Here is a 25,532-nt window from a genome sequence, read left to right on the forward strand (position 1 = left end):
ATAGGGTAACGAAACAGGGATGGGCCTAAACCACCTCTGCATGATGGAACTGGACTCTGTCCCATACAATGACATAGTTGACCCCTTCACCTTGACAGGCCTGCTCAATTTATCTGAGAAACACAATGAGGTGTGCAGTGTTGTAGGATCCAAGTAATGACTTACGTCCTCCACACCATTTAGCTGCGCACATGGAGATGTTTCCCCACGTTGTCCAGGCACTTGGACGGTCTCCCGCTGGCTGATGAGGTTCCGGCCACGGCGTCCAGTTTTGACCAGGTTGAAGCCCGCTTCATTAACAAAGATATACTTGTGATGGTTCACAGCAGCATCAAACACCATCACCTTCTAAAAATATAGTTTGGTTAGTTATTTTTACAGTATAGTTCCAATATGATATTGTGAAGTATCATGTGCATTAATAGTAACAGTAATACAGTATATAGTGCTGTACCTGAACATACTTGGTCTGCAGTTGTTTCACCTGGTCATTGTTTCGATCACAAGGCACCAGGTAAATGTGTTTCATAGATACCTGGTGCCTCTTCAAAAGGCGGTGATGTTGGTAGGCTGATGGATGTGTCACGCCCTGACCATAGAGAGCTGTTTATTCTCTGTTGGTTGGGGCGTGATAGTGACTAGGGTGGGTCATCTAGGTGATTAATAGTTTATGTTGGCCTGGTATGGTTCCCAATCAGAGACAGCTGTTTATCGTTGTCTCTGATTGGGGATCAAATTTAGGCAGCCATTTCCTCATTGTGCTTTGTGGGATCTTGTCTACAGATAGTTGCCTGTATGCACACAAGTAGCGTCACGTATCGTTTGTGCTTGTTTGTTTTTGTTTGAGTTTCTATTAATTAAAATATGTGGAACTCTACGCACGCTGCGCCTTGGTCCAATCATTTCGACGAGCGTGACAGAATGCCACATCGGCAAGGGTGTCATCGTTCTCCTCAATGGCCTGCTTTATTTCTGACAGCCGTGTATCATTCCTGGCACACACCATTTCCACCACTGCCCACTCCTGTTGGTCAGTCAGCACACGTCCACTGGGTCTTCTGTCAATTCTGAGGGTAGAACTGTCACACCCTAATCGGTTTCACGTCTTTGTGCTTGTCTCCACCCCCCTTTCCCTATTATCTCCTGTGCATTTATACCTGTGTTCTCTGTTTGTCTGTTGCCAGTTCGTCTTGTCTCATCAAGCCTACCTGCATGTTTTTCGTACTCCTGTTTTCTTGAGCCCGTTTTCTAGTTATCCAGATTTGGATCATTCTGCCTGTCCTGAGCCTGCCCGCTGTTCTGTACCTTTTTACACTGTCTTGGATTACTGACCTCTGCCTGCCCTGACCCTGAGACTGTCTGCCGCTCTGTACCTTACGTACTCTGTCCTGGATTACTGACCTCTACCTGCCCTGACCCTGAGACTGTCTGCCGCTCTGTACCTTACGTACTCTGTCCTGGACTACCGACCTCTGCCTGCCCTGACCCTGAGACTGTCTGCCGCTCTGTACCTTACGTACTCTGTCCTGGACTACCGACCTCTGCCTGCCCTGAACCTGAGACTGTCTGCCGCTCTGTACCTTACGTACTCTGTCCTGGACTACCGACCTCTGCCTGCCCTGACCCTGAGACTGTCTGCCGCTCTGTACCTTACGTACTCTGTCCTGGACTACCGACCTCTGCCTGCCCTGACCCTGAGACTGTCTGCCGCTCTGTACCTTACGTACTCTGTCCTGGACTACCGACCTCTGCCTGCCCTGACCCTGAGACTGTCTGCCGCTCTGTACCTTACGTACTCTGTCCTGGACTACCGACCTCTACCTGCCCTGACCCTGAGACTGTCTGCCGCTCTGTACCTTACGTACTCTGTCCTGGACTACCGACCTCTACCTGCCCATGACCTGTCATTTGCCCACCCCGTTGTATAAATTAACGTCTTATTCGAACTGTCTGCATTTGGGTCTTATCCTGAGTCATGATAAGAACAGAGTATAACGTCAATAGATCATACTGGAACAACAATAACATGTGTTGTGAATTTACATACATTACAATATGTAATTGACTTTAAATGTAATGGTAAAGCATAGTGCATATCCTGGAGACTTACATTTTTTTGGGGTGAAATGTTCTCATGATCGAATTGACAGTTGGGATGAACTAATCTGGCAACCTCTGCCATGGTAAGGCCTCTGTTTACCACATGGTCAACGACGATGGCCTGGATTTCATTAGACACAGTTTCCTGCCGTGTGCCTCCATCTCTGATGTCCACCTCTTTGATGGGGCCCATGCCCACCTCTCTGAAGGGCCCCTTGTCCTCAAACTCTTTGATTTCTTCCTCTCCCTTGCTGTCTATCTGCACCATGTTAAAATAAATTGCATGTGTTCACACACACCCTTTTATATGGGGACCAATTGTCGTTACCACCCTGTGAATCAATTAGCAATAACCAGTAGTCATTATGTATTATGTCTGGTTGTAATGTATCATACATGTCATCTACATGTTTATACTATACAAATACACGTTTTATTTCTGTAGTTCTCTAAATCCATATAGGGTAGACAAACCAGTTTAAGAGCTATAGGTTTACCAAACGTTAAGTGATTAACCATTAAGCGCAGTTGGGTTAAGTGATGGTCAAATATATTTAAACAAATGAGAAGAGAATCATATGAAAAGTCTTACTTTATATAAAAGGTAAAGTACTTCTAGATGAAACACGGATTAGGTTTGGTGAAAAAGTGTGATTTTGTGTGTCGTACTTAGTCAATTGAAAATGTGCTTAAAGTTTTAAAAAAAAACAGCCTTCTTGGTGATCTGTTTTGAGTTTAGTTTTAGAAGTTCTGAGATTATACCACATACTTGTGAAAACGGTACCAAAGCAATAAAAACAACAACTGTAATTTGAGTGTCCCGGATTTGTGGAACATTACTATGTAACGTCTAGTCTATGAGACATGAAAAACATCTTCCAGCTTCTACAAAGGTTCAAATGTTCATTTGTTTAGACAATACTGAGGGTTTTGGTCTTTATATCATTCATCAAACTGTGATGTTGAGTTAAAAACAGTAAGAAACCGTATGAGGAAAGCCTGTAAAGCACCTGTCAGGTCCACAAGGTGCAGGTGCAATACATGGTTTCCTCATACGGTTTCTTACTGTTTTTAACTCAACATCAAAGTTTGTTGAATGATATGAAGATTGCATTTTAAATATGATATGATCAAACTTAACTTGTTTCTCAAATGCCTTTCAAGTGTCTTGAGCTGAGACTTACAAAGCAGTACTGGACAAATTATATTATGACTAATAGCTGAATTGCACCATTGTGTGGTCAAAGCTGATTTTGAGGCAGATATAGTTTGGGAATTATGGCTACCAATGCAGGAGATACAGATTAAGTGCCCCCTTGTGGACCTTTATAGTCAACACAACATTGTCCAATCAGACAATATCTATCAACCCCACAAAATACAATCCAGGCCCTACAAATGTCACAATTCTTAAATACTAATATTTGGGTTTCTCAGAAATAATGATACAACCCAATATGACCAAACAATGTAATTATTTAATAATGATTTTGCCATACAAAACATTTGTGCAAAAATCTTCAGAAAATACAAAGACAAGGTAAATCGAATATTATGCATGTAAACCTTTCTGAGGAATACACTGTAATCTAAAAATGCTGTTTGAAAAAGACTGTCCAAGAAAAAGAAACTGATCTAACATAAAACTTTCTAACAAAATAAAAACAGCACAAGAATGATATTTTGCCCAAGACAAAATAGCCAGTCCCAAGGTTCACAGTCTTGTGTTTAAGTGGTTTTGAACTGATATATATACACACACTTAAATTCATATAACATCAGAGGATACCTGTATAAAACTCCAGATACCTAGGTAGGTAGAACTGCTTTAGAGAAAGAAAGATATGTGGAATATAAAAATAAAAAAGAACTTAACCTAAAGGGACAGTACCTCTGGACACTAACTGACACATCCTAGAAATGTCCAGGATAGTAGTACCCAAATTAACACAGTCATCATGCTTCACTGACTTTCTACCCTGATAAAATATAACGATGTGCTTAACATGACAGAGATGTGTATTATACCAGAGTAAGTATGGAAGAGATGTGTATTATACCAGAGTAAGTATGGAAGAGATGTGTATTATACCAGAGTAAGTGTGGAAGAGATGTGTATTATACCAGAGTAAGTGTGGAAGAGATGTGTATTATACCAGAGTAAGTATGGAAGAGATGTGTATTACACCAGAGTAAGTATGGAAGAGATGTGTATTATACCAGAGTAAGCATGGAAGAGATGTGTATTATACCAGAGTAAGTGTGGAAGAGATGTGTATTATACCAGAGTAAGTATGGAAGAGATGTGTATTACACCAGAGTAAGTATGGAAGAGATGTGTATTATACCAGAGTAAGCATGGAAGAGATGTGTATTATACCAAAGTAAGTGTGGAAGAGATGTGTATTATACCAGAGTAAGCATGGAAGAGATGTGTATTATACCAAAGTAAGTATGGAAGAGATGTGTATTATACCAGAGTAAGCATGGAAGAGATGTGTATTATACCAGAGTAAGTATGGAAGAGATGTGTATTATACCAGAGTAAGCATGGAAGAGATGTGTATTATACCAAAGTAAGTATGGAAGAGATGTGTATTATACCAGAGTAAGCATGGAAGAGATGTGTATTATACCAGAGTAAGTATGGAAGAGATGTGTATTATACCAAAGTAAGTATGGAAGAGATGTGTATTATACCAGAGTAAGCATGGAAGAGATGTGTATTATACCAGAGTAAGCATGGAAGAGATGTGTATTATACCAGAGTAAGTATGGAAGAGATGTGTATTATACCAAAGTAAGTATGGAAGAGATGTGTATTATACCAGAGTAAGCATGGAAGAGATGTGTATTATACCAGAGTAAGCATGGAAGAGATGTGTATTATACCAGAGTAAGTATGGAAGAGATGTGTATTATACCAAAGTAAGTATGGAAGAGATGTGTATTATACCAGAGTAAATATGGAAGGCAAGTGCTTGTTCTCTTCCTGTACAGGCAAACAATGAGTATTTGTACTAAGTAGTTGCATAGCAACAAACACATTAAAGTGAGGTGAAATATACTGTATTGTAGCTGATTTTGTGAGCTGTCTGGTCAAATGTGATTGGATATCAGATTCATACCTATATTTGATCATTCCTTCACCCTACTGTCAGACATTATTGTTATATTGATTGCTTTGAGAAAGAAGTTATGATGGACATACATGTATCAGTACTATTTCTTCATATCATAAAAACAACAATAAATGGATAGATCAAAGACTGCAGAGCCAATGTAAGAGCCATATTGCATAACTGATCTATTGTAAGAGGGTGATAGAGGGGAGGAGAGACATGCTCACAGATTGGAGAGAGAAGTATGGCTGGTTAAACAATCGTCTGATTCAGTCCTAGTACCTCTACATCAGTGAAATATGAATTCATAGAACCCTGTATTGAGAAGAGAGTCTAGTGGACACACATAACTGTGGAGACCGTGGAGGCACATGACTGTGGAGGCACATAACTGTGGAGACTGTGGAGGCACATAACTGTGGAGAGTGATGCAGAGGGTATGAGTGCTATGTTATTGCATAGCGCTGTGCAGAACATGGCCCCTCCAGTCCAACAACACCACACCCTACTGCAGAACAGCCCTAAAAATGCTCCAGAAAATCAAGAAGTGTCTGATTCAGAGTTTACTAAGTGTCTGTCCAGGCAGGTAGAGTAGATTCATTAAGAGTCTATCCAGGCAGGTAGAGTAAATTCATTAAGAGTCTATCCAGGCAGGTAGAGTAGATTCATTAAGAGTCTATCCAGGCAGGTAGAGTAGATTCATTAAGAGTCTATCCAGGCAGGTAGAGTAGATTTATTAAGAGTCTATCCAGGCAGGTAGAGTAGATTCATTAAGAGTCTATCTAGGCAGGTAGAGTAGATTCATTAAGAGTCTATCTAGGCAGGTAGAGTAGATTCATTAAGAGTCTATCCAGGCAGGTAGAGTAGATTCATTAAGAGTCTATCCAGGCAGGTAGAGTAGATTCATTAAGAGTCTATCTAGGCAGGTAGAGTAGATTCATTAAGAGTCTATCCAGGCAGGTAGAGTAGATTCATTAAGAGTCTATCCAGGCAGGTAGAGTAGATTCATGAAGAGTCTATCTAGGCAGGTAGAGTAGATTCATTAAGAGTCTATCCAGGCAGGTGGAGTAGATTCATTAAGAGTCTATCTAGGCAGGTAGAGTAGATTCATTAAGAGTCTATCCAGGCAGGTAGAGTAGATTCATTAAGAGTCTATCCAGTCAGGTAGAGTAGATTCATTAAGAGTCTATCCAGGCAGGTAGAGTAGATTCATTAAGAGTCTATCTAGGCAGGTAGAGTAGATTCATTAAGAGTCTATCCAGGCAGGTAGAGTAGATTCATTAAGAGTCTATCCAGGCAGGTAGAGTAGATTCATTAAGAGTCTATCCAGGCAGGTAGAGTAGATTCATTAAGAGTCTATCCAGGCAGGTAGAGTAGATTCATTAAGAGTCTATTCAGGCAGTTTGAGTTTCAGAATAGGAGGCAGGCCACGACTTCTAGCTCTCTTATTAAAACAAGTTAATTGAATTTAAATCTTTGCATTTCATTCATTCGGGATTTACGTACATGTATTTACAAGTAGAGTAAAAAGTTGAAACAATAATTATAATAATTTTATTACAAAAACAAACAAAACAGGTAAAAGGAAACAAAGCATGAAATCAACCAGATGAGATATTATAAAGTCCAGGTCTGTAGTGTTTTACATGTCAGCGGTGATGATTGAATCGCTGTACATGAGTCTGTTGGCGTCGGCCAGCAGTGCGGACGTCTGCGAGGGGTCCATCTGTTGCAAAGCCTTCTGGGACATGTGTCCGTATACCTGCATGGTCCCGCCCCCTGGCAGGGCGGATATCGCCACGCAGTGTGACAGCAGTGGCGTGTTCGCATCGTGATTAGACCCCGTGGATGGCAAGCTGGCCACATGACCGGTGCTGGTGGAGCCGCTAGCACTGCTGGGAGATCTGCTCTTGGGCGGGGGGAGGTGTTGCACCCCCCTGGGGGGGCCCTGGGCCTGGAAGTGGGCTGCAGGAAAGGCAGCATAGCCTGGGGGGATGGGGTAGCCGTTGACAGGGATGAAGCATTGGTGTTGGTGCTGGTTCTGGGCCATGGGTGCTCCATGGGTCATTGGGGTCCAGCCTGCCATTTGGTGGCCCGGATGACCAGGCGCGGGTATCCCCTGGGCTGGGTAGAGGTAGCCTGCAGCGGCGTAGCGTGGGTTGCTGAGGTTACTGACAGGACTAGCACTCAACGAGGTGGTCTGGGTGGTGGCGTTGCCCCCGCCTCCTGATGGGGTACTAGAACTGGCGTGGGATGACAGCCCCTCCCAGGCCCGGAGACGACAGTGGATATCCTTAAACCGCGGACGCCTCGCTGGGCCCTCCTGCCAGCACTCTGTCATCAGGCTGAAGACCCTGGGGGGGCAGTCCTCTGGGCAGGGCAGCAGCTGGCGTTTCCTCACCATCTCCATGACCTCCTGGTTGCTGAAGCCGTAGTAGGGCTGCAGGCCGTAGCTGAAGATCTCCCACAGCACCACGCCAAACGCCCAGATATCTGACTCCGACGTGAACTTCCCATAGGCCATGGACTCAGGAGGCATCCATCGGATCGGGAGTAAAGCCTTGGGCTGGACCCTGGAATCATATTTTTCAAAACACCCAAATGTACTTTATATACTAAAATCAGCAAGATTAATACAAATCAGCATTAACGTCAAATCACACTAAACATTACAGCAATGACAAACTAACAAGTCAACTAAATATGGAAATATGCACTAACTAGGGTTAGGGTCAGGTCTAGGGTCAGGTCTAGGGTTAGGGTCAGGTCTAAAGAGACAGTGAGCCATGTACAGTACCTGTAGTAGTCGGAGGCATAGATCTCTCGGGACAGACCCAGGTCAGATATCTTGACGTGGAGCCGTTCCCCCACTAGGATGTTACGGGCTGCCAGGTCCTTATGGACAAAGGAGTGACTGGCCAGGTATTCCATACCAGCAGCCACCTGGAATAGAGTAAAGTACAATAGATACTTTAATGTCCATTAATGTTCTATTTCTATCTCAGCCCATACAGTAGTTATGGTAGCTACCTGGATGGCCAGGTGCAGGAAGTCTCCGTGGTCCAGGACGGACTTGATGGTCCCGTCCTCATCACTACTACAGCCCACGTCAGAGTGAGGAGAACGCATAATGAGGAACTCATGGAGGTCCCCCTGGTTCAGGAACTCAAACAGCATGCAGACAGGCTGTTCCTGGGTCACTACCCCCAAAATACACACCACATTGTGATGGTGCAGCTCAGCCATGACTGATGCCTCCTAGATATAGATAGATAAGTAGATAGGTCTTATACTTATATCTGAGGGGAAATGTCATGTCAAATGTCAAACAGCAGCAGACAAAACAACAAACGTAACATCAGATGAAAAACAGAATACCAAAAACAATAAATACCATTAAAGATCACCAAAATATAGAATCAGAAAGGATCAGAGAGCATCAGATAGCATCAGATACCATCAGAGAGCATCAGATAGCATCAGATACCATCAGAGAGCATCAGATAGCATCAGAAAGCATCAGAGAGCATCAGAAAGCACCAAAGAGCATCAGAGACCATCGGAGAGCATCAGATAGCATCAGAAAGCACCAGAGAGCTTCAGAGAGCATCAGAAAGCATCAGAGAGAATCAGAGAACATCAGATAGCATCAGAGAGCATAAGAAAGCATCAGAGAACATCAGATAGCATCAGAGAGCATCAGATAGCATCAGAAAGCATCAGAGAGCATAAGAAAGCATCAGAAAACATTGGATAGCATCGGAGATCATCAGAGAGCATCAGAGAGCATCAGTGAACATCAGAAAGCATCAGAGAACATCAGATAGCATAAGAAAGCATCAGAGGACATCAGATAGCATCGGAGATCATCAGAGAGCATCATATAGCATCGGAAGCACCAATTAAAGACAGCATCAATGAATTTCATAACACAATAACAGTAGCTAACATCAGAGAGCATCAAAAGAAACAACTATAGATAGCATAAATTACTACCACAACACAGTAACATGAATAATAACATGCCTGTTGGAAGTCCCCCCACTGGCCAGGGCTGGAGTAGTCCTTCAGGGTCTTGATGGCCACCAGCTGGGCATGCTCCATACCAGGCATGTACAGGTGGCCCTTGTAGATCTTACCAAATGTACATTCACCTAGCTCCTCCATGAAACGCACTGCGGATAGGGGGAGCTCCTTGGCCTTACTCTGGAGAGAAGAAGAGGGATAGAGAAAGATAGAGAGAAGAAGAGAGAGAGGGGGAGAGAGAAAGATGGAGAGAAGCAACGAGAGGGGGAGAGAGAAATATAGGGGGAGAAGCAGAGCGAGGGTAGAGAGCAAGATGGAGAGAAGCAGAGAGAGGAGAGAGAAGGAGAGGGGGAGAAGCAGAGAGAGGGGGAGAGAGAAAGAGAGGGGGAGAAGCAGATAGAGGGGGAGAGATAAAGAGAGGGGGAGAGAGAAAGAGAGGGAGAGAAGCAGATAGAGGTGGAGAGATAAAGAGAGGGGGAGAGAGAAAGAGAGGGAGAGAAGCAGATAGAGGTGGAGAGAGAAAGAGAGGGTGAGAAGCAGATAGAGGGGGAGAGAGAAAGAGAGGGGGAGAAGCAGATAGAGGGGGAGAGAGAAAGAGAGGGGGAGAAGCAGATAGAGGTAGAGAGATAAAGAGAGGGAGAGAGAGAAAGAAAGAAAGGGAGATAAGCAGATAGAGGTGGAGAGAGAAAGAGAGGGGGAGAAGCAGATAAGGGGGAGAGAGAAAGAGAGGGGGAGAAGCAGATAAAGGGGAGAGAGAAAGAGAGGGGGAGAAGCAGATAGAGGGAGAGAGAGAAAGAGAGCGGAAGAGAGAAAGAGAGGGGAAGAAGCAGATAGAGAGGGGGAGAGAGAAAGAGAGGGGGAGAAGCAGATAGAGGGGGGGAGAGAAAGAGAGGGGGAGAAGCAGATAGAGAAGGGGAGAGAGAAAGAGAGGGGGAGAAGCAGATAGAGGGAGGGAGAGAAAGAGAGGGAGAGAAGCAGATAGAGGGGGGGAGAGAAAGAGAGGGGGAGAAGCAGATAGAGGGGGAGAGAGAAAGAGAGGGAGAGAAGCAGATAGAGGGGGGAGAGAAATAGAGGGGGAGAAGCAGATAGAAGGGGGGAGAGAAAGAGAGGGGGAGAAGCAGATAGAAGGGGGGAGAGAAAGAGAGGGGGAGAAGCAGATAGAGGGGAGAGAGAAAGAGAGGGGGAGAAGCAGATAGAGGGGGGAGAGAAAGAGGGGGGAGGTGTTACATGCTGAAATTTCCAGTCAGCTTTATACTCATATTCAACACTCATAACTATCTTGGTATGTAGACAGACATTAAAATTTAACAGCTACCAATTGGTGCTCGTTATAATTTTAGGCAGGAAAAGTGCCTAATACACCAGTGTGTGTGTGCGTGTGAGCAATATTGCCTGGATATGTCATAATTATCTATTAGTCTCATACTGTATCCATTATCTCCTTTCCTCAGCTCAACTCTTCAATAAATCACTTCAGCTCCAGACAGAAAATGCATAAATATACCAACGCCAGCTCAGACTCTGGCAACACACTCCCAACACAATCTGGCAATGTGCCCCCAACACAAACAACAATAAACTGACAAGTTAGTGCATAGTTCAGAAATTGCAGGTAATCAATTTTCTCTGTAATTATTAATGTGGTATAAATGAGAGCCATTAATAACTGAAGGTTAACTTTGGTTTGAGGGATGACAGATGACTGTAATTATCAACCCAGCTGGGGACTGAACCATGAGAACTAGAGTGGAGCCAAGACCCATTGGGCACAAACTGGTTAACTCAACATTGTTTCAACGTAATTCATCAACGTATTGTGACGTGGAATCCACATGTAAAATGCATTGGACTTGAATCAATGGAAACTGTTGTTTTGATAGTTGTTTTGAGGGTGAAATTTCAACCACAGTATTATATCATCATGGAAACAAATTTCAGCATAAAATATGTTTAATTCACAGGAGGTTGGTGGCACCTTAATTGGGAGAACGGGCTTGTGGTAATGACTGGGCCGGAATGAGTGGTTTCCATGTGTTTGATGCCATTCCATTTTCTCTGTTCCAGCCATTATAATGAGCCATCCTTCCCTCAGCAGCCTCCACTGGTTGAATTTGTACCTTTAAAACAATGTCAGATCTTCAACTTATTTCCACTATCAGAAAAAATACAATAGTATGGGCAGCACCTCCTACTGGAGAGTTGTTCTGTCGACAGCACCTCCTACTGGAGAGTTGATCTGTCTACAGCACCTCCTACTGGAGAGTTGATCTAGCTACAGCACCTCCTACTGGAGAGTTGATCTGTCTACAGCACATTCTACTGGAGAGTTGATCTAGCTACAGCACCTCCTACTGGAGAGTTGATCTGTCTACAGCACCTCCTACTGGAGAGTTGACCTGTCTACAGCACCTCCTACTGGAGAGTTGATCTGTCTACAGCACCTCCTACTGGAGAGTTGATCTGTCTACAGCACCTCCTACTGGAGAGTTGATCTGTCTACAGCACCTCCTACTGGAGAGTTGATCTGTCTACAGCACCTCCTACTGGAGAGTTGATCTGTCTACAGCACCTTCTACTGGAGAGTTGATCTAGCTACATCACCTCCTACTGGAGAGTTGATCTGTCTACAGCACATTCTACTGGAGAGTTGATCTAGCTACAGCACCTCCTACTGGAGAGTTGATCTGTCTACAGCACCTCCTACTGGAGAGTTGTTCTGTCTACAGCACCTCCTACTGGAGAGTTGATCTGTCTACAGCACATCCTACTGGAGAGTTGATCTGTCTACAGTACCTACTACTGGAGAGTTGATCTGTCTACAGCACCTCCTACTGGAGAGTTGATCTGTCTACAGCACCTCCTACTGGAGAGTTGATCTGTCTACAGCACCTCCTACTGGAGAGTTGATCTGTCTACAGCACCTCCTACTGGAGAGTTGATCTAGCTACAGCACCACCTACTGGAGAGTTGATCTAGCTACAGCACCTCCTACTGGAGAGTTGATCTAGCTACAGCACCTCCCACTGGAGAGTTGATCTGTCTACAGCACCTCCTACTGAAGAGTTGATCTAGCTACAGCACCTCCTACTGGAGAGTTGATCTAGCTACAGCACCTCCTACTGGAGAGTTGATCTGTCTACAGCACCTCCTACTGAAGAGTTGATCTAGCTACAGCACCTCCTACTGGAGAGTTGATCTGTCTACAGCACCTCCTACTGAAGAGTTGATCTAGCTACAGAACCTCCTACTGGAGAGTTGATCTGTCTACAGCACCTCCTACTGGAGAGTTGATCTGCCTACAGCACCTCCTACTGGAGAGTTATCTGTCTACAGCACCTCCTACTGGAGAGTTGATCTGTCTAGAGCACCTCCTACTGGAGAGTTGATCTGTCTACAGCACCTCCTACTGGAGAGTTGTTCTGTCTACAGCACCTCCTACTGGAGAGTTGATCTGTCTACAGCACATCCTACTGGAGAGTTGATCTGTCTACAGTACCTACTACTGGAGAGTTGATCTGTCTACAGCACCTCCTACTGGAGAGTTGATCTGTCTACAGCACCTCCTACTGGAGAGTTGATCTGTCTACAGCACCTCCTACTGGAGAGTTGATCTGTCTACAGCACCTCCTACTGGAGAGTTGATCTAGCTACAGCACCACCTACTGGAGAGTTGATCTAGCTACAGCACCTCCTACTGGAGAGTTGATCTAGCTACAGCACCTCCCACTGGAGAGTTGATCTGTCTACAGCACCTCCTACTGAAGAGTTGATCTAGCTACAGCACCTCCTACTGGAGAGTTGATCTAGCTACAGCACCTCCTACTGGAGAGTTGATCTGTCTACAGCACCTCCTACTGAAGAGTTGATCTAGCTACAGCACCTCCTACTGGAGAGTTGATCTGTCTACAGCACCTCCTACTGAAGAGTTGATCTAGCTACAGAACCTCCTACTGGAGAGTTGATCTGTCTACAGCACCTCCTACTGGAGAGTTGATCTGCCTACAGCACCTCCTACTGGAGAGTTATCTGTCTACAGCACCTCCTACTGGAGAGTTGATCTGTCTAGAGCATCTCCTACTGGAGAGTTGATCTGTCTACAGCACCTCCTACTGGAGAGTTGATCTAGCTACATCACCTCCTACTGGAGAGTTGATCTAGCTACAGCCCCTCCTGGAGAGTTGATCTAGCTACAGCACCTCCTACTGGAGAGTTGATCTAGCTATATCACCTCCTGGAGAGTTGATATAGCTACAGCACCTTCTACTGGAGAGTTGTTCTGTCTACAGCACCTCCTACTGGAGAGTTGTTCTGTCTACAGCACCTCCTACTGGAGATTTGTTCTAGCTACAGCACCTCCTACTGGAGAGTTGATCTAGCTACAGCACCTCCTACTGGAGAGTTGATCTGTCTAGAGCACCTCCTACTGGAGAGTTGATCTGCCTACAGCACCTCCTGCTGGAGAGTTGATCTAGCTACATCACCTCCTGGAGAGTTGATCTAGCTACAGCACCTCCTACTGGAGAGTTGATCTAGCTACAGCACCTCCTACTGGAGAGTTGATCTAGCTACAGCACCTCCCACTGGAGAGTTGATCTGTCTACAGCACCTCCTACTGAAGAGTTGATCTAGCTACAGCACCTCCTACTGGAGAGTTGATCTAGCTACAGCACCTTCTACTGGAGAGTTGTTCTGTCTACAGCACCTCCTACTGGAGAGTTGTTCTGTCTACAGCACCTCCTACTGGAGAGTTGTTCTGTCTACAGCACCTCCTACTGGAGAGTTGTTCTGTCTACAGCACCTCCTACTGGAGAGTTGTTCTGTCTACAGCACCTCCTACTGGAGATTTGTTCTAGCTACAGCACCTCCTACTAGAGAGTTGATCTAGCTACATCACCTCCTACTAGAGAGTTGATCTAGCTACATAACCTCCTACTAGAGAGTTGATCTAGCTACATCACCTCCTACTAGAGAGTTGATCTAGCTACAGCACCTCCTACTAGAGAGTTGATCTAGCTACAGCACCTCCTACTAGAGAGTTGATCTAGCTACATCACCACCTACTAGAGAGTTGATCTAGCTACATCACCTCCTGAAGAGTTGATCTGTCTACAGCACCTCCTACTGGAGAGTTGATCTAGCTACAGCACGTCCTACTGGAGAGTTGATCTAGCAACAGCACCTTCTACTGGAGAATTGATCTGTCTACAGCACCTCCTACTGGAGAGTTGATCTGTCTACAGCACCTCCTACTGGAGAGTTGATCTAGCTACAGCACCTCGTACTGGAGAGTTGATCTAGCTACATCACCTCCTACTAGAGAGTTGATCTAGCTACATCACCTCCTACTAGAGAGTTGATCTAGCTACATCACCTCCTACTAGAGAGTTGATCTAGCTATATAACCTCCTGGAGAGTTGATCTAGCTACAGCACCTCCTACTGGAGAGTTGATCTGTCTACAGCACCTCCTACTGGAGAGTTGATCTGTCTACAACACCTCCTGCTGGAGAGTTGATCTAGCTACATCACCTCCTGGAGAGTTGATCTAGCAACAGCACCTTCTACTGGAGAATTGATCTGTCTACAGCACCTCCTACTGGAGAGTTGATCTGTCTACAGCACCTCCTACTGGAGAGTTGATCTAGCTACAGCACCTCCTACTGGAGAGTTGATCTAGCTACATCACCTCCTACTAGAGAGTTGATCTAGCTACATCACCTCCTACTAGAGAGTTGATCTAGCTACAGCACTTCCTACTGGAGAGTTGATCTAGCTATATCACCTCCTGGAGAGTTGATCTAGCTACAGCACCTCCTCCTGGAGAGTTGATCTGTCTACAGCACCTCCTACTGGAGAGTTGATCTGTCTACAGCACCTCCTGCTGGAGAGTTGATCTAGCTACATCACCTCCTGGAGAGTTGATCTAGCAACAGCACCTTCTACTGGAGAATTGATCTGTCTACAGCACCTCCTAATGGAGAGTTGATTTGTCTACAGCACCTCCTACTGGAGAGTTGACCTGTCTACAGCACCTCCTACTGGAGAGTTGATCTGTCTACAGCACCTCCTACTGGAGAGTTGATCGGTCTACAGCACCTCCTACTGGAGAGTTGATCTGTCTACAGCACCTCCTACTGGAGAGTTGATCTGTCTACAGCACCTCCTACTGGAGAGTTGATCTGTCTACAGCACCTCCTACTGGAGAGTTGATCTGTCTACAGCACCTCCTACTGGAGAGTTGATCTAGCTACATAACCTCCTACTAGAGAGTTGATCTAGCTACATCACCTCCTACTAGAGAGTTGATCTAGCTACAGCACCTCCTACTAGAGAGTTGATCTAGCTACAGCACCTCCTACTAGAGAGTTGATCTAGCTACATCACCTCCTGAAGAGTTGATCTGTCTACAGCACCTCCTACTGGAGAGTTGATCTGTCTACAGCACCTCCTACTGGAGAGTTGATCTAGCTACAGCACTTCCAACTGGAGAGTTGATCTGTCTACAGCACGTCCTACTGGAGAGTTGATCTAGCAACAGCACCTTCTACTGGAGAATTGATCTGTCTACAGCACCTCCTACTGGAGAGTTGATCTGTCTACAGCACCTCCTACTGGAGAGTTGATCTAGCTACAGCACCTCCTACTGGAGAGTTGATCTAGCTACATAACCTCCTACTAGAGAGTTGATCTAGCTACATAACCTCCTACTGGAGAGTTGATCTAGCTACATCACCTCTTACTAGAGAGTTGATCTAGCTACATCACCTCCTACTAGTGAATTGATCTAGCTACATAACCTCCTACTGGAGAGTTGATCTAGCTACATAACCTCCTACTAGAGAGTTGATCTAGCTACATCATCTCCTACTAGAGAGTTGATCTAGCTACATCACCTCCTACTAGAGAGTTGATCTAGCTACAGCACCTCCTACTAGAGAGTTGATCTAGCTACATCACCTCCTACTAGAGAGTTGATCTAGCTACAGCACCTCCTACTAGAGAGTTGATCTAGCTACAGCACCTCCTACTAGAGAGTTGATCTAGCTACATCACCACCTACTAGAGAGTTGATCTAGCTACATCACCTCCTGAAGAGTTGATCTGTCTACAGCACCTCCTACTGGAGAGTTGATCTGTCTACAGCACCTCCTACTGGAGAGTTGATCTAGCTACAGCACTTCCTACTGGAGAGTTGATCTGTCTACAGCACGTCCTACTGGAGAGTTGATCTAGCAACAGCACCTTCTACTGGAGAATTGATCTGTCTACAGCACCTCCTACTGGAGAGTTGATCTGTCTACAGCACCTCCTACTGGAGAGTTGATCTAGCTACAGCACCTCCTACTGGAGAGTTGATCTAGCTACATAACCTCCTACTAGAGAGTTGATCTAGCTACATAACCTCCTACTGGAGAGTTGATCTAGCTACATCACCTCTTACTAGAGAGTTGATCTAGCTACATCACCTCCTACTAGTGAATTGATCTAGCTACATAACCTCCTACTGGAGAGTTGATCTAGCTACATAACCTCCTACTAGAGAGTTGATCTAGCTACATCACCTCCTACTAGAGAGTTGATCTCGCTACATCACCTCCTACTGGAGAGTTGATCTAGCTACATCACCTCCTACTAGAGAGTTGATCTAGCTACATAACCTCCTACTGGAGAGTTGATCTAGCTACATCACCTCTTACTAGAGAGTTGATCTAGCTACATCACCTCCTACTAGTGAATTGATCTAGCTACATAACCTCCTACTGGAGAGTTGATCTAGCTACATAACCTCCTACTAGAGTTGATCTAGCTACATCACCTCCTACTAGAGAGTTGATCTAGCTACATCACCTCCTACTAGAGAGTTGATCTAGCTACATCACCTCCTACTAGAGAGTTGATCTAGCTACAGCACCTCCTACTAGAGAGTTGATCTAGCTACAGCACCTCCTACTATAGAGTTTATCTAGCTACATCACCTCCTACTAGAGAGTTGATCTAGCTACAGCACATCCTACTAGAGAGTTGATCTAGCTACATCACCTCCTACCAGAGAGTTGATCTAGCTACAGCACCTCCTACTAGAGAGTTGATCTAGCTACATCACCACCTACTAGAGAGTTGATCTAGCTACATCACCTCCTGAAGAGTTGATCTGTCTACAGCACCTCCTACTGGAGAGTTGATCTGTCTACAGCACCTCCTACTGGAGAGTTGATCTGTCTACAGCACCTCCTACTGGAGAGTTGATCTAGCTACAGCACTTCCTACTGGAGAGTTGATCTGTCTACAGCACGTCCTACTGGAGAGTTGATCTGTTTACAGCACCTCCTACTGGAGAGTTTATCTGTCTACAGCACCTCCTACTGGAGAGTTGATCTGTCTACAGAACCTCCTACTGGAGAGTTGATCAAGCTGCATCACCTCCTACTGGAGAGTTGATCTAGCTACAGCACCTCCTGGAGAGTTGATCTAGCTACAGCACCTCCTACTGGAGAGTTGATCTAGCTGCATCACCTTCTGGAGAGTTGATCTAGCTACAGCACCTCCTACTGGAGAGTTGATCTAGCTACATAACCTCCTACTAGAGAGTTGATCTAGCTACATCACCTCCTACTGGAGAGTTGATCTAGCTACATCACCTCCTACTAGAGAGTTGATCTAGCTACAGCACCTCCTACTAGAGAGTTGATCTAGCTACATCACCTCCTACTAGAGAGTTGATCTAGCTACATCACCTCCTACTAGTGAATTGATCTAGCTACATAACCTACTACTGGAGAGTTGATCTAGCTACATAACCTCCTACTAGAGAGTTGATCTAGCTACATCACCTCCTACTAGAGAGTTCATCTAGCTACATCACCTCCTACTGGAGAGTTGATCTAGCTACATCACCTCCTACTAGAGAGTTGATCTAGCTACAGCACCTCCTACTAGAGAGTTGATCTTGCTACAGCACCTCCTACTATAGAGTTGATCTAGCTACATCACCTCCTACTAGAGAGTTGATCTATCTACAGCACATCCTACTAGAGAGTTGATCTAGCTACATCACCTCCTACTAGAGAGTTGATCTAGCTACAGCACCTCCTACTAGAGAGTTGATCTAGCTACATCACCACCTACTAGAGAGTTGATCTAGCTACATCACCTCCTGAAGAGTTGATCTGTCTACAGCACCTCCTACTGGAGAGTTGATCTGTCTACAGCACCTCCTACTGGAGAGTTGATCTGTCTACAGCACCTCCTACTGGAGAGTTGATCTAGCTACAGCACTTCCTACTGGAGAGTTGATCTGTCTACAGCACATCCTACTGGAGAGTTGATCTGTCTACAGCACCTCCTACTGGAGAGTTTATCTGTCTACAGCACCTCCTACTGGAGAGTTGATCTGTCTACAGAACCTCCTACTGGAGAGTTGATCTAGCTACATCACCTCCTACTGGAGAGTTGATCTAGCTACAGCACCTCCTGGAGAGTTGATCTAGCTACTGCACCTCCTACTGGAGAGTTTATCTAGCTGCATCACCTCCTGTAGAGTTGATCTAGCTACATCACCTCCTACTGGAGAGTTGATCTAGCTACATAACCTCCTACTAGAGAGTTGATCTAGCTACAGCACCTCCTGCTGGAGAGTTGATCTAGCTGCATCACCTCCTGTAGAGTTGATCTAGCTACATCACCTCCTACTAGTGAATTGATCTAGCTACATAACCTACTACTGGAGAGTTGATCTAGCTACATAACCTCCTACTAGAGAGTTGATCTAGCCACATCACCTCCTACTAGAGAGTTCATCTAGCTACATCACCTCCTACTGGAGAGTTGATCTAGCTACATCACCTCCTACTAGAGAGTTGATCTAGCTACAGCACCTCCTACTAGAGAGTTGATCTTGCTACAGCACCTCCTACTATAGAGTTGATCTAGCTACATCACCTCCTACTAGAGAGTTGATCTATCTACAGCACATCCTACTAGAGAGTTGATCTAGCTACATCACCTCCTACTAGAGAGTTGATCTAGCTACAGCACCTCCTACTAGAGAGTTGATCTAGCTACATCACCACCTACTAGAGAGTTGATCTAGCTACATCACCTCCTGAAGAGTTGATCTGTCTACAGCACCTCCTACTGGAGAGTTGATCTGTCTACAGCACCTCCTACTGGAGAGTTGATCTGTCTACAGCACCTCCTACTGGAGAGTTGATCTAGCTACAGCACTTCCTACTGGAGAGTTGATCTGTCTACAGCACATCCTACTGGAGAGTTGATCTGTCTACAGCACCTCCTACTGGAGAGTTTATCTGTCTACAGCACCTCCTACTGGAGAGTTGATCTGTCTACAGAACCTCCTACTGGAGAGTTTATCTAGCTACATCACCTCCTACTGGAGAGTTGATCTAGCTACAGCACCTCCTGGAGAGTTGATCTAGCTACTGCACCTCCTACTGGAGAGTTTATCTAGCTGCATCACCTCCTGTAGAGTTGATCTAGCTACATCACCTCCTACTGGAGAGTTGATCTAGCTACATAACCTCCTACTAGAGAGTTGATCTAGCTACAGCACCTCCTGCTGGAGAGTTGATCTAGCTACATCACCTCCTGGAGAGTTGATCTAGTAACAGCACCTTCTACTGGAGAATTGATCTGTCTACAGCACCTCCTAATGGAGAGTTGATTTGTCTACAGCACCTCCTACTGGAGAGTTGACCTGTCTACAGCACCTCCTACTGGAGAGTTGATCTGTCTACAGCACCTCCTACTGGAGAGTTGATCGGTCTACAGCACCTCCTACTGGAGAGTTGATCTGTCTACAGCACCTCCTACTGGAGAGTTGATCTGTCTACAGCACCTCCTACTGGAGAGTTGATCTGTCTACAGCACCTCCTACTGGAGAGTTGATCTGTCTACAGCACCTCCTACTGGAGAGTTGATCTAGCTACATCACCTCCTACTAGAGAGTTGATCTAGCTACATAACCTCCTACTAGAGAGTTGATCTAGCTACATCACCTCCTACTAGTGAGTTGATCTAGCTACAGCACCTCCTACTAGAGAGTTGATCTAGCTACAGCACCTCCTACTAGAGAGTTGATCTAGCTACATCACCTCCTGAAGAGTTGATCTGTCTACAGCACCTCCTACTGGAGAGTTGATCTGTCTACAGCACCTCCTACTGGAGAGTTGATCTAGCTACAGCACTTCCAACTGGAGAGTTGATCTGTCTACAGCACGTCCTACTGGAGAGTTGATCTAGCAACAGCACCTTCTACTGGAGAATTGATCTGTCTACAGCACCTCCTACTGGAGAGTTGATCTGTCTACAGCACCTCCTACTGGAGAGTTGATCTAGCTACAGCACCTCCTACTGGAGAGTTGATCTAGCTACATAACCTTCTACTAGAGAGTTGATCTAGCTACATAACCTCCTACTGGAGAGTTGATCTAGCTACATCACCTCTTACTAGAGAGTTGATCTAGCTACATCACCTCCTACTAGTGAATTGATCTAGCTACATAACCTCCTACTGGAGAGTTGATCTAGCTACATAACCTCCTACTAGAGAGTTGATCTAGCTACATCATCTCCTACTAGAGAGTTGATCTAGCTACATCACCTCCTACTAGAGAGTTGATCTAGCTACATCACCTCCTACTAGAGAGTTGATCTAGCTACAGCACCTCCTACTAGAGAGTTGATCTAGCTACAGCACCTCCTACTAGAGAGTTGATCTAGCTACAGCACCTCCTACTAGAGAGTTGATCTAGCTACATCACCTCCTGAAGAGTTGATCTGTCTACAGCACCTGCTACTGGAGAGTTGATCTGTCTACAGCACCTCCTACTGTAGAGTTGATCTAGCTACAGCACTTCCTACTGGAGAGTTGATCTGTCTACAGCACGTCCTACTGGAGAGTTGATCTAGCAACAGCACCTTCTACTGGAGAATTGATCTGTCTACAGCACCTCCTACTGGAGAGTTGATCTGTCTACAGCACCTCCTACTGGAGAGTTGATCTAGCTACAGCACCTCCTACTGGAGAGTTGATCTAGCTACATAACCTCCTACTAGAGAGTTGATCTAGCTACATAACCTCCTACTGGAGAGTTGATCTAGCTACATCACCTCTTACTAGAGAGTTGATCTAGCTACATCACCTCCTACTAGTGAATTGATCTAGCTACATAACCTCCTACTGGAGAGTTGATCTAGCTACATAACCTCCTACTAGAGAGTTGATCTAGCTACATCACCTCCTACTAGAGAGTTGATCTCGCTACATCACCTCCTACTGGAGAGTTGATCTAGCTACATCACCTCCTACTAGAGAGTTGATCTAGCTACATAACCTCCTACTGGAGAGTTGATCTAGCTACATCACCTCTTACTAGAGAGTTGATCTAGCTACATCACCTCCTACTAGTGAATTGATCTAGCTACATAACCTCCTACTGGAGAGTTGATCTAGCTACATAACCTCCTACTAGAGAGTTGATCTAGCTACATCACCTCCTACTAGAGAGTTGATCTAGCTACATCACCTCCTACTAGAGAGTTGATCTAGCTACATCACCTCCTACTAGAGAGTTGATCTAGCTACAGCACCTCCTACTAGAGAGTTGATCTAGCTACAGCACCTCCTACTATAGAGTTTATCTAGCTACATCACCTCCTACTAGAGAGTTGATCTAGCTACAGCACATCCTACTAGAGAGTTGATCTAGCTACATCACCTCCTACTAGAGAGTTGATCTAGCTACAGCACCTCCTACTAGAGAGTTGATCTAGCTACATCACCACCTACTAGAGAGTTGATCTAGCTACATCACCTCCTGAAGAGTTGATCTGTCTACAGCACCTCCTACTGGAGAGTTGATCTGTCTACAGCACCTCCTACTGGAGAGTTGATCTGTCTACAGCACCTCCTACTGGAGAGTTGATCTAGCTGCAGCACTTCCTACTGGAGAGTTGATCTGTCTACAGCACGTCCTACTGGAGAGTTGATCTGTTTACAGCACCTCCTACTGGAGAGTTTATCTGTCTACAGCACCTCCTACTGGAGAGTTGATCTGTCTACAGAACCTCCTACTGGAGAGTTGATCAAGCTACATCACCTCCTACTGGAGAGTTGATCTAGCTACAGCACCTCCTGGAGAGTTGATCTAGCTACAGCACCTCCTACTGGAGAGTTGATCTAGCTGCATCACCTTCTGGAGAGTTGATCTAGCTACAGCACCTCCTACTGGAGAGTTGATCTAGCTACATAACCTCCTACTAGAGAGTTGATCTAGCTACATCACCTCCTACTGGAGAGTTGATCTAGCTACATCACCTCCTACTAGAGAGTTGATCTAGCTACAGCACCTCCTACTAGAGAGTTGATCTAGCTACATCACCTCCTACTAGAGAGTTGATCTAGCTACATCACCTCCTACTAGTGAATTGATCTAGCTACATAACCTACTACTGGAGAGTTGATCTAGCTACATAACCTCCTACTAGAGAGTTGATCTAGCTACATCACCTCCTACTAGAGAGTTCATCTAGCTACATCACCTCCTACTGGAGAGTTGATCTAGCTACATCACCTCCTACTAGAGAGTTGATCTAGCTACAGCACCTCCTACTAGAGAGTTGATCTAGCTACAGCACCTCCTACTATAGAGTTGATCTAGCTACATCACCTCCTACTAGAGAGTTGATCTATCTACAGCACATCCTACTAGAGAGTTGATCTAGCTACATCACCTCCTACTAGAGAGTTGATCTAGCTACAGCACCTCCTACTAGAGAGTTGATCTAGCTACATCACCACCTACTAGAGAGTTGATCTAGCTACATCACCTCCTGAAGAGTTGATCTGTCTACAGCACCTCCTACTGGAGAGTTGATCTGTCTACAGCACCTCCTACTGGAGAGTTGATCTGTCTACAGCACCTCCTACTGGAGAGTTGATCTAGCTACAGCACTTCCTACTGGAGAGTTGATCTGTCTACAGCACATCCTACTGGAGAGTTGATCTGTCTACAGCACCTCCTACTGGAGAGTTTATATGTCTACAGCACCTCCTACTGGAGAGTTGATCTGTCTACAGAACCTCCTACTGGAGAGTTGATCAAGCTACATCACCTCCTACTGGAGAGTTGATCTAGCTACAGCACCTCCTGGAGAGTTGATCTAGCTACAGCACCTCCTACTGGAGAGTTGATCTAGCTGCATCACCTTCTGGAGAGTTGATCTAGCTACAGCACCTCCTACTGGAGAGTTGATCTAGCTACATAACCTCCTACTAGAGAGTTGATCTAGCTACAGCACCTCCTACTGGAGAGTTGATCTAGCTACATAACCTCCTACTAGAGAGTTGATCTAGCTACATCACCTCCTACTGGAGAGTTGATCTAGCTACATCACCTCCTACTAGAGAGTTGATCTAGCTACAGCACCTCCTACTAGAGAGTTGATCTAGCTACATCACCTCCTACTAGAGAGTTGATCTAGCTACATCACCTCCTACTAGTGAATTGATCTAGCTACATAACCTACTACTGGAGAGTTGATCTAGCTACATAACCTCCTACTAGAGAGTTGATCTAGCTACATCACCTCCTACTAGAGAGTTCATCTAGCTACATCACCTCCTACTGGAGAGTTGATCTAGCTACATCACCTCCTACTAGAGAGTTGATCTAGCTACAGCACCTCCTACTAGAGAGTTGATCTAGCTACAGCACCTCCTACTATAGAGTTGATCTAGCTACATCACCTCCTACTAGAGAGTTGATCTATCTACAGCACATCCTACTAGAGAGTTGATCTAGCTACATCACCTCCTACTAGAGAGTTGATCTAGCTACAGCACCTCCTACTAGAGAGTTGATCTAGCTACATCACCACCTACTAGAGAGTTGATCTAGCTACATCACCTCCTGAAGAGTTGATCTGTCTACAGCACCTCCTACTGGAGAGTTGATCTGTCTACAGCACCTCCTACTGGAGAGTTGATCTGTCTACAGCACCTCCTACTGGAGAGTTGATCTAGCTACAGCACTTCCTACTGGAGAGTTGATCTGTCTACAGCACATCCTACTGGAGAGTTGATCTGTCTACAGCACCTCCTACTGGAGAGTTTATATGTCTACAGCACCTCCTACTGGAGAGTTGATCTGTCTACAGAACCTCCTACTGGAGAGTTGATCAAGCTACATCACCTCCTACTGGAGAGTTGATCTAGCTACAGCACCTCCTGGAGAGTTGATCTAGCTACAGCACCTCCTACTGGAGAGTTGATCTAGCTGCATCACCTTCTGGAGAGTTGATCTAGCTACAGCACCTCCTACTGGAGAGTTGATCTAGCTACATAACCTCCTACTAGAGAGTTGATCTAGCTACATCACCTCCTACTGGAGAGTTGATCTAGCTACATCACCTCCTACTAGAGAGTTGATCTAGCTACAGCACCTCCTACTAGAGAGTTGATCTAGCTACATCACCTCCTACTAGAGAGTTGATCTAGCTACATCACCTCCTACTAGTGAATTGATCTAGCTACATAACCTACTACTGGAGAGTTGATCTAGCTACATAACCTCCTACTAGAGAGTTGATCTAGCTACATCACCTCCTACTAGAGAGTTCATCTAGCTACATCACCTCCTACTGGAGAGTTGATCTAGCTACATCACCTCCTATTAGAGAGTTGATCTAGCTACAGCACCTCCTACTAGAGAGTTGATCTAGCTACAGCACCTCCTACTATAGAGTTGATCTAGCTACATCACCTCCTACTAGAGAGTTGATCTATCTACAGCACATCCTACTAGAGAGTTGATCTAGCTACATCACCTCCTACTAGAGAGTTGATCTAGCTACAGCACCTCCTACTAGAGAGTTGATCTAGCTACATCACCACCTACTAGAGAGTTGATCTAGCTACATCACCTCCTGAAGAGTTGATCTGTCTACAGCACCTCCTACTGGAGAGTTGATCTGTCTACAGCACCTCCTACTGGAGAGTTGATCTGTCTACAGCACCTCCTACTGGAGAGTTGATCTAGCTACAGCACTTCCTACTGGAGAGTTGATCTGTCTACAGCACATCCTACTGGAGAGTTGATCTGTCTACAGCACCTCCTACTGGAGAGTTTATATGTCTACAGCACCTCCTACTGGAGAGTTGATCTGTCTACAGAACCTCCTACTGGAGAGTTGATCTAGCTACATCACCTCCTACTGGAGAGTTGATCTAGCTACAGCACCTCCTGGAGAGTTGATCTAGCTACAG

At 45.3% G+C, this 25,532-nt stretch overlaps 1 protein-coding gene across 1 annotated transcript in view; it reads right to left on the minus strand.

Moving 5' to 3' along the window:
• Positions 1 to 3,556: 3,556 nt before the first annotated feature.
• ror1 (receptor tyrosine kinase-like orphan receptor 1) overlaps positions 3,557 to 25,532 on the minus strand; it is a 288,092-nt gene continuing 266,116 nt past the window's right edge. Inside the window, exons 10-13 of the mRNA XM_036978628.2 lie at positions 9,249 to 9,428; positions 8,253 to 8,480; positions 8,020 to 8,165; positions 3,557 to 7,795 (exon numbers count right to left, since the gene is read on the minus strand). Coding sequence (XP_036834523.2) covers positions 6,865 to 7,795; positions 8,020 to 8,165; positions 8,253 to 8,480; positions 9,249 to 9,428 — 1,485 coding nt within the window. The 3' untranslated portion in view covers positions 3,557 to 6,864. The remainder of the gene's footprint in view (positions 7,796 to 8,019; positions 8,166 to 8,252; positions 8,481 to 9,248; positions 9,429 to 25,532) is intronic.

The sequence above is a fragment of the Oncorhynchus mykiss genome, chromosome 5 (assembly GCF_057628025.1).
Source record: "Oncorhynchus mykiss isolate SJ-2025 chromosome 5, ASM5762802v1, whole genome shotgun sequence".
Taxonomy (NCBI): Eukaryota; Metazoa; Chordata; class Actinopteri; order Salmoniformes; family Salmonidae; genus Oncorhynchus; species Oncorhynchus mykiss.